Consider the following 20,988-nt stretch of genomic DNA (forward strand, 5'->3'; position numbering starts at 1 on the left):
GTGATTGTGAGGAGCTCCAGAAGGATCTCTCCAAACTGGCAGAATGGGCATAAAATGGCAGATGCATTTCAATGTAAGTAAATGTAAGGTCATGCACATTCGGGGGGAAAAAAATCAAAACTTCACATTTAGGCTAATGGGTTCTGAGCTGTCTGTGACAGATCAGGAGAGAGATCTTGGGGTGTTGGTGGACAGCTCGATTAAAGTGTCTACCCAATGTGGAGCGGCAGTGAAGAAGGCCAATTCTATGCTTGGGATCATTAGAAAAGGTATTGAGAACAAAACAGCTAATATTATAATGCCGTTGTACAAATCGATGGTAAGGCCACACCTGGAGTATTGCGTTCAGTTCTGGTCACCACATCTCAAAAAGGATATAGTGGAAATGGAAAAGGTGCAAAAGAGAGCGACTAAGATGATTACTGGGCTGGGGCACCTTCCTTATGAGGAAAGGCTATGGCGTTTGTGCCTCTTCTGCATAGAAAAGAGGCACCTGAGGGGGGACATGATTGAGACATACAAAATTATGCATGGGAAGGATAAAGTGGATAGACAGATGCTCTTTACACTCTCCCATAACACCAGAACCAGGGGATATCCGCTAAAATTGAGTGTTGGGAGAGTTTGGACAAAAGAAAATATTTCTTTACTCAGCGTGTGGTTGGTCTGTGGAACTCCTTGCCACAGGAGGTGGTGATGGCATCTGGTCTAGATGCCTTTAAAAGGGGATTGGACAAGTTTCTGGAGGAAAAATCCATTACAGGTTACAAGCCATGATGTGCATGTGCAACCTCCTGATTTTAGAAATGGGCTATGTCAGAATGCCAGATGCAAGGGAGGGCACCAGGATGAGGTCTCTTGTTATCTGGTGTGCTCCCTGGGTCATTTGGTGGGCCACTGTGAGATACAGGAAGCTGGACTAGATGGGCCTATGGCCTGATCCAGTGGGGCTGTTCTTATGTAAAGGAAAGTTGAGTGTCTCAAACCAGGCCTACGTGGTTTGGTAGTCCTGACTAGGATTTAGGCAGCAATCCTAACCACACTTTCCTGAGAGTAAGCCTTACTGAACAAAGCAGGACTTATTTTTGAGTAGACCTCGTTAGGATTGTGCTCTTACAGCCCAATCCTATCCACACTTTCCTGAGAGTAAACCCCACTGACTCTAATGGGACTTACTTCTGAGTAGGCACACATAGGATTGGGCTGTTAGTCCCTTAGCTGTGTTAGAACAGTTGCCTGCCAGAAGGGAATTTAGCACATGAAACTTTTTCTGACAAAATGAGAAAGGGCCAAATCCTATCCAACTTTCCAGTCCTGGTGTAGCCGTGTCAATGAGGTGTGTGCTGCATCCTGTGGTGGGAGGGTAGTTATGGAGGCCTCCCAAGGTAAGGGAACATTTGTTCCCTTGCCTAGGGGCTGCATTGCAGCTTCACAGGTGCAGGACAGTTGGATAAGTTTGGGCCCAAAGTGAGGTGAAGGGCCTCAGCAGGTAAATGCCAGCCTTTAAATCAGCGACTAAAGGCGCAGTAGCTAAATTAGGCTGCAGTCCTATCCACACTTATCTAAGAGTCAGCTCTATTGACAATCATGGAATTTATATCTGAGTAGACATGGATAGGGTTGCACCATAAGCTGCAATGCTATCCAACTTACCTGGAAGTAAGCCCCTTTGACTATAATGGAACTTACTTCTGAGTAGACTCACCTAGGCATGTGCTCTTAGACGCACTAGCCTTGAACCTCACCTACCTCACAGGGTTGTTGTGAGGACCAAAGGAGGGAGGGATCTGTGTGCAGCACCCTGAGGTCCTGCTTTCAGAACTGGCTGGCAGCCCAGTCCTCTGCATGTCTACTCAGAAGTAAGTCCCCTGAGAGTCAACGGGGCTCACTCCCAGGACAGCAGCCTCGCGCGAGAGGCCCGCTCCCTGCGTGACGCGCGCCCAGTGTTCCCATGATGCTCCGCGAGGCGGCCATTCAAACTGGGGCCGGCTCGGCGAACGGAAGATGGCGGCACCGAGACGAGCGCAGGAAGAGGGTGAGGCTCCCGGGCATCTCCCCCGCGCGACCTCCGCCCCTTCACGTGCTTCCTCGGGGGGGGGGGTGACCCTGGCCGGTCCGCCGCGCGATTCAAGCGCTCTCCCTTCTCTTGCAGGCGACGCGCCCCGCGGGGCCGAGTCCGGCTTGGAGCTGCGCGACGCCCCCGCCGTGGCAGTGGCCTTGGCGGCGCCCCCGGCCGCCCCTCTTCCCGCGGGCGCCCTCTCGGTGTCGGTGGCCTTCCCCGGCTCCGTGACCCGCGAGGGCTGCTTCCGCTTCACCTGCGAGCTCCTCAAGCACGTCCTGTACCAGAGGCAGCAGCTGCCCTTGCCTTACGAGCAGCTCGCCGGCCTCTGCGGGGGGCGGCCCCCAAGGCCCCCGCGCCAGGTGAGAGCCCAGTCCAGTGCAGGTCTGCTCAGGAGTAAGTCCCACTGTAGTCAGTGGGGCTCACTCCCAGGTAAGTGTGGACAGGAGGGCAGCTTGAGAGCCCATCCTATGCAAGTCAACTCAGAAGTAAGTCCCATCATAGTCAAAGGCAGCTTGCCATTGATCATTCCGTTAATTGTCTTAGCATTCTGTAAGCAATCTCCCCACTGTGGTTGTTACACTGATGTAGCAGAGGGCAAGGATCCTTTTGCAATAATAGTAATCTATAGCAATAATCTGTTTATTATTTGGATTATGAGTCTGAGAGCATAATAGTTTGCATGTTTACTTGAAAACAAGCTTGATTATATTTGATGGGGTTTGTACCCAAATAAACGTATATAGGGCTGTAGCCTAATAGTGTTAGCTGCTAGCAGACTGCCCAGAGCGTCCCTGTCCCCCAGTCGAGGAGGATTTTGTGCAGCAGTGGCAAGTTGGCCCCTGCTGTACTATATGATGGTTACATATGCATGACTCTGTTTTTACTTTAATTTTGGGGGTTAAAGTCATAAAAATGCTGAATGATTCCCACTGATTAAGGCATGGACTGAACGGAGACCTGCATTTAACTAGGTATTGTCATCAGACCCTACCCTAATATGCTAAAGATGACTTCTTGTAAACAACCTTGCCTGACTTCAGGTGAATCAGTGGTCCAACAAATGTTCAGTTTCCATATCTTGTGGGGATATGAATTTCCAAGCATAGTTCAGGAGTGATCTTGGTACTCACACATTATTCAAATCATTGCTGTGTTATGTGTTTGCTTATTTTGGTGTTACTATGTCATTTGTGTATATATGAGTATAGATTTAGAGGTTAAAATATGTGAAGTATTCTCAATAGGTTTTCTAAAACTTTAAAAACTAAGTAATATCATGTTGCCATTCTGCCCCCTTCCAAAATATGATTTCAATGTCTCTAACTTCTCAGGATGAAGATGTGGTCCAGAAAGTCTGCCCAAGAGAGCCAGATAGCAACAACAAGAAATGTCAACAAGTGCTAAGTGATCTTGAGAGAATATTCCACCACTTGGAAATAATGTTCAGTTTGACTTTGGTCCCACGAGTTCTTATTCTGTTGGGGGGTACTGCTGTCAGTCCTAAGGAACTCTATGAGATCAACCTGGAAGGAATCTCTGTGAGTGGCACTGAGGGGAGCCTACAGACAGCAGCCTGTGTTCGGAAGCTTTTTCACTCGCTTTTCTTGGCTGATGTTTTCAGTGAGCTGCAAGGTGCTTCCACCATGGGTGTCATTGTTATGGTCCAAGGGCATCGCAACTGTGGTATTGACTGGTTCAGACCCAAACTAAACTACAAAGTGCCAGCTCGAGGGAGGAAGCTCACTGTCAACTTATCGTGCAGCGATAACAATGTAGCTCTTTCTGCCTACCAGGAAGTGAACTCTGCCTGGGATGACTATATATGGTTTCAAGCTCCAGTGATAGTCAAGGGCTTTCGTTACTCTTGACAGAATATTTTAGGGGGAATCCTTAAATTCTGAGGTTGCTTTGTCAGAAATCTGGGATCACATGCAACCCCTCTTCTATTTGAATCTCTTCTCCAGAGCACTTAACTATGTTTAACTCTGCTGTAATCTCCAGAGTACTTCCTTCAACTAGTAGAGCTCGTAAAGAAGATCCCACTGTGATTATAGCAAGTGCCTTTGGAGAATGGATTCAAAATGCAGATACAGTGCTTTTAAATCCACTGTGCTATTTCTTCTGCTGCAGACTTTACTATCAAATGATACTTGAAACAGCTGTGCCAATGGAAGAATTTCTAAGGGATATTACATTTTCAGTGAGTTATGTTCACTGGTAGATAACTGTGCAATATAAATCTGGGTTCGAGTAAAGTGAAAGCCATATAACTTGCTTCTTCTCCTGTATAATGATACTGTGCTGTTTAATGTATTGCAAATGACACGGATCTAAAACAGACCAGCAGAATCCTTCTTGTCTGAAGGGATAATAGCTTTTTACAATCTCTACATCAGAGTTCACAAAGGTCCTTGCAGACAAATAATTCCACTAAGTATAATGCGTAACAAATCAGAATGGAGACTGATATCTCTAAATTGTCAGCTATGAGTACAATTATTGAAACCCTCAATTTGCCTTCCTAACGGTGGTCTTTGACCTTGCTTGTGTGTCCTGGCCAATGTTCCTCTTGCATGTTGGCCTATTATTCAAAACTAGTGTTGAACATCTTAAAGGTGTGCTCTCTGTGAAATGGATCTGAAGTGAATAGTCTATTCAGTAGTTTGAATTTAAGATTTTGAAACTATAGAAATTGTATACGTCATATTCAGTGTTTTGATCAAAACTAAGTTATAAGTAGTGGAATTAAGGCCATAAGCTAGGCAGCTTGGAAAAGAAAACCAAAGGCAAAAACACATAATGACATTGATCCAGTGTTTTGAGGTTGGTTTAAGAGCTTTGAAGGTAAAGGGGGTGGGGAGGACTGTTAGCAAGCATTAAGGGAAGCTAGTGGTCAGTCCCAGAACATTTTCTTGTTTTGAATTAATCAACTGTTAAGGGGTGGATTGCCTTATGATTCAATGATTCTTGGGCAGTTTGGGAAAACGTGGCATTGCTGAAGCAGATGGGAAAGCTACTTCTGTCAGAAAAATCTATGGCAGGGAAATAATTACTCAAAAATTTATAATGCTGGTAGCTGGATATGGTAGGTGGTCATCCTTGCCTTGACAGGATTCTGAGGTTAAGATAGGACTATGGGGCTACAAACAGGTTTTTGTTTTGCTTGCAAGTTTCCAGGCTAAAGCACAAGCATAATGTTTACTGCAAATGCCACATGTCCAACAAAGCCTTGTGAGCACCATTGTGTACACTAACAGAAGAGCTGTGCACCGAAAACCCTGGAAGGAAAGGTTTTTCCAGTCTCATACAGCACTGAGGACTGCTTGTCCTTTATGGTGTGTTGTACTGTACTACATCCTCACTTTCTAGGAGAGGCTAAACAAACAAACCTGTTCATAACTTTAGTTTACTTTGAAGATATTGTATCAGCTGTTTGAACACAGGTTATACTTGAAGACATCCAGCTATTGAAAGCATTGAAATAGCTTCTTGCTTGAAAAGAAGAAAACATAGAAGAAAGCCCATCTATGAGGTGGAGCCAAAACCTCAAAAGAGCTACTGCTAATTTAGTTGCCCTGTTTACAAGTGCATGTGCAGTTAATTCTTTTTTCAATACATTTTACTGTGTAAAGTGTTGCTGATTGGATGCGTATAAAGGTGTTGTTTCAATCAAATGCAAAAGGAATATGCTCTATAAAATGAAGTAAATCAGAACAAGAAAAAATTAAGAAAAAATGAACAATTGTTGCTTTTTTTAAATTTAACATGCCTGTGTGGCTACAACAGTCAGTCTTTTACAAATGGAACATCTGACTGTGGGCCTTAAGCAGTTAAAGCAAAATATTGTTATATTAACTACTGTAAACTCAGAATTGTCATACTCTTTATCTCTGTGGTGCTTGTGGCTTATTAACTCAAAGATGCTCTACCTTCCTAACAAACTTCTTGATATCTTGAGCTAAGAGCTCTGTTTCCTCAAAGGCAGCGAAGTGGCCACCACTTGGCATGTAGGTATAGGTGACAATGTTCTTAAACATCTTCTTTGCCCAGGAACGTGGGGTGTGGCCAAGTTCATTAGGGAAGGCAGCAATACCAGTGGGAACATAAACTCCAGCCCTGTATTGGAAGACATCATGTCAGCAAGAGCTTATTGGGCAATGCAGAAACTGAGAAAACCAGCTTTTGAATAAGCCACACTGTTGGTGGCAAGTCAGATCTTTCAGAGTTGACCGCATTAATACACAAAGCCATTGAGGTCATCCCTCGCCAGATGCAAAGCTCATCCCTTGCCAAATGCAAGGCTCATCCCTCACCAGATGCAAGGGAGGGCACCAGGATGAGGTCTCCTGTTATCTGGTGTGCTCCCTGGGGCATTTGGTGGGCTGCTGTGAGATACAGGAAGCTGGACTAGGTGGGCCTATGGCCTGTCCTGCGGGGCTGTTCTTATGAGATGGGAAAAGTCTAAAATTATAACAGCTATTAGCTGAAGGGGGAGCTTCTTATTTCCTTTTGAAGCTTTCCCTCTCTTGGGCCAGAAGTGAGCACTGCCCATAGGAAACAGAGAAATTTAGAATCATGGTGCTTGAGAAGCAGTGTTCATACCTAGATTCAAAAGTAAAAATTAAGATGGGAATTTGTGTTTTAATTCAGATCTTTATATGAAAAATTGTGAGTGCCGTTAATGTATCAAATGGTTATGCCACGGCTAATGCAAATACAAGCCAGGGTCCTCATATTGTAGGTTGGGGTTGTGGCCAAGAAGTGATGGGTTATTTCAGCTATGCAACACGGTATATTGTTAATAGACAAGGGGTGTAGGCTGGTCTCCTCCATACAAAGCACTTCTCAGGTTGCAGCAAAGGTTAGCTTAAATGGCTGTTTCACAGCTCATCCAGCACTCAACTGCATGCAGAAGCCTTGTGGTTCATTGATTTGGAGCCTGTGCTTTTGAATGCTTGAACTGAGAGGACATTTGTACTCATAATCAGACCAGAATTAGAATATGAATGCCTGTCTCTTGAACTGTGAATGAGTGGAAGAAAAGAGATGCAGGTAATCCCTGATTTACAGACAGTTGTGTCTGCACTTTTGTGCCAGTGTGGTCTATCCGGCTGCACAGAGCTACCAAGAGTTAGGGCTTTTATGCAAGTGTGGCTTTGAACAGTCAATAGGACTGTTCCAACTTGCATTGGTTCTGACTTACAGACAAATGCCTCGAATGGAAACTGATTGGGCTACCTGTAAATAGCTGCTCAGCTATATTAAAATTCAGAATTTCTCCCTTGTTTTCTAAGGGCAGCTGTGCTCTTTGCAAAACAGCACCAAACAAATCCAAAAGCTAGGCTCTGTGGAAGTCTTGCTACTACATATTGCTTCTGCAGGTTGTTTACCTGTTAGGAACAAGGGTGCAAACTCCCAAATGATCAATTTGTTTGCCCCTGAAAAAGTCATAAATCTGTATTTTTGTATTTGTACAATAATGGCATGTATGGGAGCTATAAAGTTTTCCCTCTTTAAAAGTGAGCTTATTTATTACTAATGTGTATCAGCTGGTGATACTTGTGCCAGTGTGTGTGATAGTTTGCTCTTAGGGCTGTATGCCTCCAGACCCCTACTTCCAAAATCTTGAAGTAGTGGGTCCAGGGCTGTAATCTTTTACTTACTATCTTTCACAATTACAGTTGGGAACCCACTCAGGTGGAATCCCCCTTCTCACCACTTTCATTGGTTGGAGACTATGCCTCACAACCCTTGACTGGGACTAACAGGAACCCAACATCCAGGTTGGCCCCACACACAAGGCCAAGGCAAATTGACTAAAGAGGTTCATCCTCAAAACCTTGAGGTAGGTGGTGGGGTAAAATGGCACTCCCTAAAATTGCTACAATTCAGTTTTAATTTTTAAAAATTAAAGTTTTGAGGGACAACTTATGGCCTAAGACATTGCAGCCCAGATATTTACATAAAGTCAACTAAAATTCATCATTTGACAAATACTATTTACTGGAATGTGTGATGTTCTCCTTAGTAACTGGCTTTATAGGTATGGCTCAACTTCCAGTTTTCCTACTTGTCGTTCAAGAGGATCTGGCGAAGTTGTGGCAGCACACCTTATGGGCTAGAGCGTGCTGTAGTTGTGAGTGTGTAAGGTTTTAGCCTCTAATTTTTTTGAAACAGTATTCTTGGAGTCCCAAGAAAAGCCTAAGGCCTCCATACTCTCTCAAATCTGCCTCTTTTTCTTGTAAGGTGTCACTGTGCCCTTCTCTTCCCTCTACACCTTCCAACATTTACCTAGCTGCTGAATTTGCATGCTTTCTGTGCATTCTCCCCCCCCCTCCCAACACCAACCACAGAAACTTGTTAGGAGCTTCCAAGATGGATTGCTTGGCAGTTTCTGCACCAGATCACCCAGTCAAATCATGCTATGCTTTGGTCCTGGGTATTCCATGGCACAGTACCCATGGGAAACCCATGTGTGTATTCTGTAGAATATGTTCATAATCGTGGATTTCTACACCTGTGGTTTGGGCCTAAGCTCTACTTATGGTGATTGTACCAATAGGAGAGCAATAGGTAATAGCCAATATTACAGGCATTGGCTTCGTGCTGGTATCAATAAGCTTTAAGGTGGTTTGTAGAGTCCCTTTGAGGTGAGACAGCTTACCTTAGAATTGTTTCTGGTATATCTTCCTTACCTGTCATAAGGAACGGCTTTGGGGTTGGAGGGAATATTCTCCTTGTAGAAGCGCATTGATGGCACAATGGACGAAGTCACCCAATAAATCATGACATTGGTCAACAGCTCATCTAGTGAGTATTTCCTGCATCAGGGAATTAATAAAAAAGCATTACCAACATAATTTTTTTTGGCTCAATCATCATTACAAGATGAAGAGATTAGTTAACGAGCATCTTGTTTTGGGGAAGTGCTACAGCATACTGGAGAATTCAGTAGCAGATCAAAACATTAAATTCCAAGTCACCTTTCCTACCTACTGAAATGAGACCTTCCTGGTGTATATCCCTTTTGATTTGTTCTTCCACCACTTCTTAGTTCTTACAATGTCTAAAGCAAGCCACCCCACCCTGGCACACCCTTGTGGTACAGAATCCTACCTTTCCAGACCTCCATTGTCCATGTTCCGGAAAGCTGGATCTGTCCAGGTGGAGAACTTCTCGAGGATGTATGCAGCGAGTCCCACAGGATCATTATTCAATCCACATCCTAGGCCAGGAAAACAGGACAGAAGCTTTCAGGTTAGTTAATTGCTTGTGCTACCTCTGTTCAGGGATTCAGAAGAGGATTATTTAGATTTTGGATATCAACCAGCTTCACACCCTGCCCTCTTAAATGTCATAACAACTTCAGAAGCCTGATGATTATTGCAAGTATCCCATTCATTTTACTGACATGAATCTTATTCTGCTGGAAAAATTGCCATTGTGATTACAGGGATTACTGCCAATTTAGGTTACAATCCTATGCATACTTACCCGGGAACATGAGATCCATTGAATATAATGAGACTTATTTCTGACTATAAATGCGTAGGATTGCATTGTTAATCTATGATTTACCAGTTCTCTCACACTCTAGTTCATCATGTAAGCACAAATCAGGGGAACTTGGTCTACCTGCTGTCCGGGTCTTCACCATCTATAGAAGTGGGGAAGCCAAGAGCTATATACGTACATATGTTACTTCGCCTTTTTAAAACTCATTTGGACAAACCAAAATTTAAGCACTAACAAACCATGATTTAGAAACTCAACCTCTCTATACTTTCCTTCACTAGATGGAGCAGACACAAACAATGCCATCACAGTCCTAAGTGTTTAGGGACTTGGGTATGTGAAGAACTACCTTTTTCCATATATGCCCTCCCATATGCTGAGAGCATAATCTGAGGCCCTGATTCTAGTGCCTGGTTTGTCAGAAGTGAGATAGGCATCCACAAGAAGCAAAGCCCTTTTTAGGCAGTAGTTCTGACCCTTTGAAAAAGCCTCCCTTTGGAGGTCAAAGAGGCACCCACTCTGCTAGTCTTTACGCAGCTGGTTGAAGCAGTAGCATCACTAGGGTTTGCATCACACCTATGATGGTCCTTCTCCCATGCAGTGGGCGGGGAAACATCCCAGGCGGTGGACATGGTGATGTACCATCACCTCGCCACCAGCTGGGTTTTTGGCTATAACTTTTGATAGACTAGAGATATTTCAATGCTTTGTTTCATTGCATTCTACATAGAATTATGCATCGATTGATATATAACTTGATGGTGGTATTCAAAAATACAGAGATTTTAAAAATTTTGGTGAGTAGTGGTGTCACCCCCCTGTGTGTGTCACCTGATGCAGCCTGCACCCCCCTGCACTCCCTTAGCAATGCCATTCGATTAAAATGTGGTTGTCTAGGTCTACTGTTCCCAAATTGTGTGCTGTAGCAAACTCACAAGGGTGCCATGAAATATTTTAAATTTCTAAAGGGAATACAGCGACAGATCTGCAAGGGCACCATGAAAAAGTTACTGGGAACTGTAGAGGCACCATGTCCAGACAAAGTTTGGGAACTTCTGGTTTAGGCCATTGTTGAGAGTTAAATTTCCTTAGTATGTTATGGTGTGTTGTGTTGCTGCTACTGGTTAATTGTAGCTGTTGTTGATTCTGATTTTAGTTTACCTTGTTCTTTTATATACACCCTTTTGGAAAAGGATGATATAACAAACTTTTAATATAAATAAATAAACTTGACTCTGAAATTCCAGACTGATGCATGAAACTCACTGAAACCTTTCTTTCATTTGATTCAAGGCTGCTTCCCCACTTGAAAAAATTGCATTGTGTGAAAGCCATCATTTTTTTTTTTTCAATTTGAGTAAGGTTTTCTTTTTACCCCCAGCTGGGAACCAGCATGGACATTATCCTTGACTTACAAGGGCAGGAACAGAGTGTGCCATTGGGCCTCTAGAGCTATAAGGGGGTTAAGTTTGCAAACCTGCTGTGTCCGGCTTGGTGGCCTGGATGTGCAGATAGCCACTCTCTCGTAAGATATTATACACGTGCTTCTCAAAGTATGGGAATAAACGGCGTGCATCTTCCCTGGTGAGGCCCACCAGCCATGGCACATAGCCTCCCAGCAGTAAATCCAACAAGCCTCCAAAACCAATATTGCGCATGAAGACCATGTTCACGTGGAGCCCCTTTACAGACCTGAAGCCAAAAAGAAGACATGCAGGGTGAGTATATTTACTCAGAAGTCCTAAATGTGATTTGGAATTGCAGCATTAGGGTCAAAACCAGCAAACAAGGAAGAACAATAAGGAGAAGAGTCCTGAGAGACTTAGCATCCAGGAAAAAGAATATAATTCCTTGTAGGAACAGCCAGGAACAAACTGCTGTTGTTTAATACCAGTGATAATGGCAGTTCTTGAGCTACTCAGTGTTCTTCTGTTGCTTCCCTTTTGTTCAGCTAGGCATCGATTTTGGATTTTCTTCAAGAAAACACAGATGGATTCATCATGGGAATGGAATTTCTATTTTCACTTATTTTCCAGAATTTGACTCTTACAGTTAAGTGCCTACTGTAATCTCCAGGAAATGGCTATTTAAGGCTTCCTTGGCACAGCAAAACCAATAATTGTAGCTAATCTAAATTCATCTTGCAAGATTACGGTAGCAAGTATCTTCAGTAGTGGAAAGCTGCTTGCAAACCACAACCTTCCCAAAATAAAAACAGTGAAGAGTCCTGTGGTGCCTTTAAGTCTTACTGCAGCATAAGATTTTGTGGGTCACTGTTCACTTCATCAGATGCATGAAGTGATAGTCTCAATTGGCAGAAGTGTGTGTCTGTGTAAATCTGCATAAGATTGATTGATAGATTTCTACTTCATACGTCTAATTCTAATGCCTTACATGGTAATAACTTCCTACAGTAAATTTATTGGTCTTCAAGGTGCCATGAGACTCTTCATTGTGTTTGCTTCAACTGCCTAACATGGCTACTACTGCTGCTATTGCTACTACTACTAGGTGGCAAAGTTCAACTTAACTACTACATTAGTAGTAGTACCACTAATAATGTAGTAATTCAACTGAACTGTATGGAGATTAGTTGTGTGCTCATCTTTATAACATGTGTGTGTATAAGATGTGTGCTCATCTTTATAACATGGGCATACACTGACACTAGTCCCTAATGAATAATGGGGAATGTATAAAAAATGACTATGAGATAAACTTCTGCCACTTACTTTGGCAGCATCTGGGCCATGACTGTGGTGATCCGGGAGCCCCAGTCTCCACCCTGTAGATAATATTCCTGGAATCCGAGTCTTTGCATCAGCTTGTGAAAGATCCGAGCAGCAGCTACTGAGTCGAAGCCTATCAGTAGAGAAAATTGTGTTATCATATATAGTTGCCAACTCAGAATGAGTTAACTGTGGCCTAGAAGAGTCTCTCATAGTTCATCTGACCCTTACCCTGCTGGTGAGGAGCCTCAGAGAAGCCATAGCCTGGGATGGATGGACAGATGACCTCAAACACCACATCATCACCACTCAGTCCATGACCAGCAGGGTCAGTAAGCAGTGGAATGATCTTATAGAATTCATAGAAGGAGCCAGGCCAGCCATGCACCATCATCAATGGCCTAGCAGTTTGGCCTAACCAGTTGCGGGATGGTTTCACGTGGATAAAATGAACTTCAATTCCTGTCAGAAATCAGACAAGTTAAGCTGGTAGTTGAGCAAAGGAAACACTGCAGAAAGTAGGAGGAGGGTTGATGGAAAGGATTAGCCTGAGTAGGAGAGAGATTAATGTGCTGGTGAGTGGACTAGAAGAATTCACCTTCGATCGTTGTTTTAAAATGTGGGTACTGGTTGAGAATTTTAACTTGTTTCTGCCAGTCAAACTGGTTCCTCCAATAAGAGACCACCCTCTGCAGGTAGGTGGAGTTGAAACCATAGTTGAAAGTGGAACCCTCCAGGGGTGGTGTGTAGCGGGCGTTGTCAAGACGTTGGTACAAATCCTAGAATAGAGAATCCCCACAAAGCAATGTGATAGAATATTAGATGCTATTGCAACACCAAACCATATCTCAAAAGTACACTAGAGATGACACTTTAGTGAGACGGTGTCATGAATATGTACATGTTAGGCCTAGGTTGGCAGTAGGCCTGAACCAAACTAAGTCAGTAACAGAGAAGTGGCTAGCAGTTCCCAGCTGCAAAAATGTGAGTAAATAAATAAAAAGATTGTTGTCTTTCCTTTGCTGGCCGGAAAGGACAGATAACAACCCATTATTTAAGAATTGCAACCCATTGAAATGTTTAACACCTTAGTAGATGGAGAGGCGCCTGATCAAGCGGAATTGAATGCAGCTATGGATCTCCAGTTGGGAGGGGTAAGAACTAGGAGGGCTAGCAACCAGACCCACTCCGAGAAGGTTCTGCCCTCAAAAGTTTCTGATTGGACAGTCTAAATAAGTATGAAGTCACCTCAGCACTATTAGCATAAGAAGTAACATAATGAGTGCCCCAAGGGGTGTGCATGTTCCTTCTTGGACAAAGTTTTTGGATGCAATATCCTGCACGCTTGGAGCTCCATTGTCCAACATGGGCACCTGGCCTCATAGGTAGCCTGGAGCCAAAAGATCTACAACTGACCCAGGTGAGAGATAGGGACTAAACTTTAATTGGAGAAAGTACTCAGTGCCTACAAGGGATAGAATTAAGCCTAGAGGGTCTCAGTGTCCCTGGACTAAAGCACTGGCACATACAGGGTGGTGGCAATACAACTGAACAGAGGGGACATTGAGGGCTTTAGGGTTTGAGAACCAAGAACTCTGAGCACCCCAAATCCCCCTAGGTTTGCGACAGACAGTATACAGTACTGATAGTTCCTTTAAATGCATAGAGGATCAAGGACATTTCACAATATGGTATACTGTACTCTGTCATGGAGAAGCCCAGAGAATGTGCATAGGGAGTGCACAAAGGATTATATTTCTTATGTCTGAAGTAATCATATGTAGAAAATAATTGTCTATATGGGCTTATGGATAGACTAAAAACTTTTATGGTGGATTCCCACCATAAGCATCATTTCAAGAGGTGGGGAAATTTTGATTTTAACTTGGATGGGATTATTCCTTTTGTACAAAGGAAAGATATAGACTAGAGAACTGAAGTTCATGTCCTAAAGCTGCATGCCAAATCATGGGCAGCAAATCTTGAAACCATCAGTACACAATAAATGGGAGACTCATCCCACTGATAGACAAGATTATTAGCCTTGTCATAAAGGGCAATCTTATCATTTTAGAGCAGGGGTGTCCAAACTTTTTGGCAGGAGAGCCACATTGTCTCTCTGACACTGTGTCGGGGGCCAGGGAAAAAAAGCATTAATTTAATTTTCAAATTCAAATAAATTTACCAAAATGAATATATTAGAGATGTAACTTATATGAATGAATGAAGGTCTTGCAATAGCTCAAGGTCTATAAAAGGACTTGCACAAAGCAAAGCCAGCCTTTCCTTTGCTGCCATGCTACATCACAGATGTGAAACAGCAAGCAGTGGAGGGAGCCCTCATCCCGCAGATCAGGCAAGAGGTTGAACAGTCGTCTTCATGCTGAGAGCAGTTGCGTCGGGCCAGACTGGGCTCCAGCAAGTCTCTGGAGGGCCAGAGGCTCATTGGAGACTGGGGGGTCCCTGAGGGCCAGATTGGGAATCCTCGAGGGCCGCAAGTGGCCCCAGGGCCGGGGTTTGGGCAATGCTATTTTAGAGGACAAAACTTTTTGAGATTTATCTTAACATCTGGAAGAAGCTTTGATAAGTTTTCAGGAAAGCATCCTAATTCAAATGTTTTGTTGCTTTAAGCATACCACTGGAAAGCTGGAACATAACTAACACAATAAACTGCTTTCATGTCATTAATAGATGGCAGTATTAATCTGACCTTTGAGGAGTGCAGCAGGGCTTTTCTTGTGGGATTCTGATAGAAATGTACTTATTTCTCCATTCTGACAGAATCTTTGTGTCCTTGCTGACAGACAAGTTAGTTCTTAGTGTAGTGTTGCCCACTGACTATGAGAAATGACCTGTTTTGTTTTGGGGCCTTTAACAGCAGGCTTGAACTTCCAAAATAATCAGGCAAAGTTTCTCACAGCATGCTGGTCATTATTATAGCCTGCTCATGTTTGCACAACAAGCTGATGTTAAAGATACAGTTACTGGTGGAGACCTGAGAAACTGGTGACCATCCACAATTTAGAAAGTGTCTGCAAAACCTGCTTGTTGGAAATGGATAGTGGTAACCTACTCTGTCTGCAGATTAGGTCGCTATCAGGCTTTCAATGTGGTCTGCCGGGGCTTTCCCAGTAAGGTCAGAACATGCTGCCTTCTCCAGCCTCTGTTTCTGTCAGAATCTGTAGTCCTTAAAAGGTCTCCAAACTCCATCCCTGAGCCTAAATAGTCAAGGTCAATTGACTGGGGAGGCACCTGGATCAGACAGACTCACTGGGTGTGCTGAGCTGATGGAATCAATATTTTCACTAGGTTTTGCTTCTGCAGGCCATTCTGAGGTCCGTGGAGGCCAATAGAGTGGGTCACCTGCCTGGCACAATCCATATGGGGACTCTGGAGGTGTGTGGTAAGTCATTTTGGCCAGCAGCATTGTGACCCACAATAGAGGGTGGAATGGGTTGGAATACTGGAAAGGTTGGGAACCACTGATCTAGAGAAAAGTCACTGCAGAACTTTGTGATGAATTTCCAGATGGAGGTGATTTCAACTGTCAGTGACTCTGAATCAGTGTTCTTAATAAACACACAACATATGTCAACTGTGCTGATCCTCTTAGCATATTACCACTAGTCCATATAGACTAGCAGGATCAACACTAAACTAGCTACTGTAGTCCCCAAACGTCTTTGTTTGAGGGACTTCCTATTTGGCATCCTATTTTTGGTGCATAATTGCTGCTCTATGATGAGATTACAACTCTCTAATTGTGAGTGGTCCACCAAAGCGACAACTGGACAGGTCTTGACTGATGATGATTCAGGTCCCAGCTGTTCCATGGACTTGCTTCTCATGGCTTTTATCATTAGTTCTCAGTTCATGGAAAGAGATCAGATCTGTGAAGTATGCCTGTCATACCAGATTACACATAAAAGACTGGAACTAAAAAGTACTTTGGAAATGGAAAATAGTAATACAGTAAGTCTATCCATTTGTTTCTTCTAGATTCCTCTCACCCAATTCCCTTCTTCTCACAGGTACCTGTATTTCCTTCTCAGATGTTTTCACTTGGAAGGGTCTAATTCCTTCTCCGTCTTTATCTCTTAGTGGCCTTTCACCTGAACCCCACCATCCATCTCCCATTTCCAGAGTCTTCATCCTGCGCCTGGACAGAAGCCAGAACACCAGGAGGCCTCCACCTCCTAGAGCGCAAGAAGCTGCAATCACATTTCTCTGGGGTGTGTCGTAAGACCTAGAAAGAAAGACAGTCACGCGGAATGAGAATCAAACATTTTGCAAGGCAGAGCCTGAAAGGAAATCTTCCATACACAGAAGATGGGCGAGTACTTGCAGTCCACTCAGGAACAGACTACTTGCCTAACAGCCCAATCCTGAGCTGCCCGGTGTGCGAAGCTGCCGGGGCGCCAAAATGGCTGCTGCGGCATCTTAAGCATTCCTCCCCAGGTAAGGGAAGTAGCCCCACAATGGGGCTACTCGATTCTGCAGCTGCTCTTTAGCTGAAGAGAATCAAGGAGTCCCATGTTGAGCCACACGGGCTCCTGATCCAACAGACCTGAACTCCGCCAGTCCTGCCCCTTCCCACCCTGCTCCCTCACCCGCCACGCCTCCCCCTGCCCTCTGCCCGCCCCAGAATGCCTCCTCCTCCCCTCACTCTCCCCCCTTCTTACCTCTCTGCCGCCTGGCATTCTCACAGAGTGCTGGGTGGTGGACTGCGGCCCAGCGCCAGAGCTGGCTCAGCACGGGCTTGCACTGGGTTAGCTCCAGTGCTGGGCCCATAAAAACGCTTGCAGACTTGCCTTCCAGCACATAAGAACATAAGAACATAAGAACATAAGAACAGCCCCACTGGATCAGGCCATAGGCCCATCTAGTCCAGCTTCCTGTATCTCACAGCGGCCCACCAAATGCCCCAGGGAGCACACCAGATAACAAGAGACCTCATCCTGGTGCTCTCCCCTACATCTGGCATTCTGACTTAACCCATTTCTAAAATCAGGAGGTTGCGCATACACATCATGGCTTGTACCCCATAATGGATTTTTCCTCCAGAAACTCATCCAATCCACTTTTAAAGGCATCTAGGCTAGACGCCAGCACCACATCCTGTGGCAAGGAGTTCCACAGACTGACCACGCGCTGAGTAAAGAAATATTTTCTTTTGTCTGTCCTAACCCGCCCAACACTCAATTTTAGTGGATGTCCCCTGATTTAACCTACTGCCCACTTCAAATAAAATGGGAGAAATGTGATCTGGGGTGGTGTTTTTGAAAGAACAAAAAGTCCATGTTGAGCATTGCTGCAGGGATTGAGAGGGCTTTGCTGGTGTTCACCATTTTGTTTTCTTTTGCAGTAAAGGGCTGCAGGATTTTCCTCTTACCCCTGCTTGAGTAGCACAGTAAATGAGGCCTCGGTCTTTAAGGAATTAACAGCCCGATCCTATCAGGGCCTTATGCTGACGGATCTTGTGATCCACATTAGGCAGTCGGTTACCAATGGTGTGTGAGAGTTAGGAACCCCTGTGCTAGCAGTGACTGGTTGCCAAACCTCTGCAGGCACAGGTAGGGTGGCATAGGGGGCCATTTGAAGTGGGAATTTGACCAGGCTGGGGTGGATCTTGGTGGCAGCAGTATCTGTGAGATCCTATGTCCCCATCTTGGGTCCAACATGTTTTTACCAGCAAAGTAACTGGCATAGATCCGAATTGGACCACTGGAGTGACCCAGGGAATGATAGAATAGGTATGTAAAAAATGTAACTTATGTCTCCACCACTGCCAGGACCCCAGCTGGCCCCAGTATCCTGCTTTGGCAGCGCAACATCATGCAGAATCTAGCCCTGGATAGATTTGGGCCGTTAGGGTATTATCCTATGCACCCTTCCCTGGAGTAAGCACCAAATGGAACACACTGAGATTTACTTCTGAGTAAATATGCATAGAATTGTGCTCCATGATAGTCTAAAAATCTTCTTTAAATGCCTTGTGGGGAGGGAGGAAACTGTATTGACCCCTGCTAATTGGGTAAGAGGCACTTTTTCAAGTGGGTGCTCCTCTTTTTTTAGCAGGGGGAGAGTAACTGGCCCACCACACCCCAGCAGTGTCTGTTCTAGTGGCTGTCTACTGGTATTCATTTGCATCTTTTTAGATTGTGAGCCCTTTTGGGACAGGGAGCCATTTAGTTATTTGATTTTTCTCTGTAAACTGCTTTGTGAACTTTTAGTTGAAAAGCAGTATATAAATACTGTTAATAATAATAATAATAATAATAATAATAATAATAATAATAATAATAATAATATTGCTTGTCAGATATGTACTCATAGGCACTGTCCAAAAGATGCCCATTGACTACATTCAACTTTGAATTGCAATACATCAAAACAGCTGAGGGGAAACAACAGTTGGGTTGCATTGACCCAGTGACAGATGATTGCGGTTTGTGTGCTAGAAAAACACAGTCCTCTTCTTGAAGAAGACATCTAGGGTAGATGGTCTCTGTTTCCACCAGGGAAGCACTTCCTGGTAGCAAATCATTGCCCCATGCTAGCCAGAATACAGTGCTCTCATTGCCAATTCTAGCCAGAATATGCAGCTCTCATTGGCTGAAAGCACAGCAGAGAAGGCAACACTTTTCCCACATTCAATTTTTGAATGGTTTATGGATTGTTAACCTTTTTCTTTTTTATACTGTAAAATTACAGTACTATAACAAAATGACATTCTAGGAAGCAACTTTATAGGAGGCATTACTGAAAATGCCTGAATTTAAGGAGTCAGGCTGGGCTCAGGGAGCAAGAGTGGCAGTACAGAGTCCTTTCCTCTAACCCTTGCCCCATTCTCTGCTCTGAGGATATTGACGTGACATGTGAATTTGGACTGCAAACCATCTTACAAATCATTAGCAAAAGTGTGCCCTTTGCTCCACCAATGCTGGAGTCATTTCAATTTCCATTCAAGTATAACCTGAAGGTAATAACACTAAGCATTTCTCTCTCTCTTAAAATCTGTATGTGGATTTTCCGCCCAAATGGGCCCTAAAAGCAGCATATGAAAGCACTGTTTTAGAAAGGCCAGTAAAAAGCCAGCAAAATAAAACTGAACAAACATGAAACAATGCTATGAAAGACCTTATCGTGCTTTTCGAGTGTTCAAAGTGCTGCACATAAATTATCCTCTTGTAATCTTTACAACTCTGCAAGGCAGGCAGGTGTGATTAGCCCCCACCTGCAATGGGTGGGAGCTGAGCTTCTGTATAGCCACTGTATAGAGTTCATGGCAGAGGCAAGTTAATCTCCATGAGAGCACAGGTCTGAGAGTCGTTGACTTGGAAAGTTTATTCTCGCAGTCTACTAAGGAGCAACTGACCTTTTAAGGACCAGGAACTTCTTAACCCCACCCCCAGTTTCCCAGGTGTCCAGAAGCAAAGTGTGGCTTATGCAACAGGTAACTAAATCTCTGTGCATTGAAATCCTCAGGGATTTAGCTGCTCAGTTGCATTATCATGGCAAGATGTGGGGCCATTTCAGCGTCAAGCAGCTTTAGTAAGGCTAATCTGCCTCAAGAAAGATCAGATCAGCAGCCTCTTGAGGGCTTCACCTTTCCAGCGCTTCCAATGTAAGGGTCGCTGTAGGACTCCAGTCACTTTGTGGAAGCAGACTTGAAATAACCTCTATATTAACTTCCTCCTAACGTGTGTTGATTTTCTCTCAGGATGGTTGAAAGCACTCCAATGAAGAACTTCTCCACCTTTAAGGGAGCAGGGTTCCTAATGCCCATAACTGTGACTACACAACTGAGCTGGGGTTAGTAATCATTCCAGATGATTTGCTACAAAGGAAGAGTTTGACTCTGGCATATCTCTCTGTTCTAATCACAGTTACCTGTACTGGCTGCCTTGGCTCTAAAGTTCTTTGTCTGGCTGTTGGTGCCATCTATTTTCATTACAAGACCTGGTCCCTCTGAGCGAAGTCCAGCCAAATGACAAGTACACTCCACCCCACCTCCTTGGCTCCCCTAGACATGCAGTGACCACCTCTGAGCACTCACCGGACACTCTGCAGGACCTGCTGCCACATATCTGCCTCAGGGGCCTGTGAAAAATAATTCAGCTTCTCGCGGTTCTAATGCTGTGCAGAAAAACCAGTCCAGGTGCTTCCGGCTTTAGCCTTCTTTCTAGCTATGATTGTACGCAGAGGATCATACAGTCTCTTGGTGCCACCTGCAGACCAACTCAAGTCTTACACATGATATGCACATATACACATGATAGATTTCAGTTGGTTTAATCATCAATTAGTGATTCCAGGAAATTCTGGGAATTTTAGTTCTCTGAGAGAAGGGACATCTCAGACACACCCAACAAACTAAAATTCTCAGCAACACAGTGAGATATTTCTTTAACAGAGTAATCCAAACTATGAGTTAGGCTGAGTAACAGAATAATCCTAACTAGGAGGGTCAGCCTTGGGAGCAAGCCATGCCAGCGCACAGAGGTGCGATGGCACACGGATGCTGCATCCAGCCTCCATGGTGGCTTGCAGGGCAAGCCTTGCGTCAGCCAAGCTCATCTGATGCAAGGCTCTGGGGTGGGTGGGGAGGAGGTGGGAGGGAGGTGTTCCAGGGTGGAGGGAGGGTGGGCAGTGGTGGCCCCAGGGGAGTGAGAGGCAAGA

The 20,988-nt window shown here is 44.3% G+C and overlaps 2 protein-coding genes across 2 annotated transcripts; one reads left to right on the forward strand and one right to left on the reverse strand.

Moving 5' to 3' along the window:
* Positions 1-2,004: 2,004 nt before the first annotated feature.
* On the forward strand, positions 2,005-6,154 carry MAD2L1BP (MAD2L1 binding protein). Its single transcript, XM_066623157.1, has 2 exons — positions 2,005-2,421; positions 3,394-6,154. Exons 1-2 carry the CDS (start codon positions 2,005-2,007, stop codon positions 3,928-3,930), a joined length of 954 nt encoding a protein of 317 aa, XP_066479254.1. The 3' UTR covers positions 3,931-6,154.
* LOC136642216 (epoxide hydrolase 1-like) lies at positions 5,455-20,476 on the reverse strand. Its single transcript, XM_066618564.1, has 9 exons — positions 20,366-20,476; positions 16,342-16,552; positions 12,905-13,085; positions 12,538-12,768; positions 12,310-12,439; positions 11,055-11,269; positions 9,179-9,287; positions 8,758-8,883; positions 5,455-6,178 (listed from the first exon to the last, which is right to left on the reverse strand). The coding sequence occupies exons 1-9, from the start codon at positions 20,392-20,394 to the stop codon at positions 5,977-5,979; spliced, it is 1,434 nt and encodes a 477-aa protein (XP_066474661.1). The 5' UTR covers positions 20,395-20,476; the 3' UTR covers positions 5,455-5,976.
* Between the last annotated feature and the right edge of the window lie 512 nt (positions 20,477-20,988).

The sequence above is a fragment of the Tiliqua scincoides genome, chromosome 1 (assembly GCF_035046505.1).
Source record: "Tiliqua scincoides isolate rTilSci1 chromosome 1, rTilSci1.hap2, whole genome shotgun sequence".
Classification (NCBI taxonomy): domain Eukaryota; kingdom Metazoa; phylum Chordata; class Lepidosauria; order Squamata; family Scincidae; genus Tiliqua; species Tiliqua scincoides.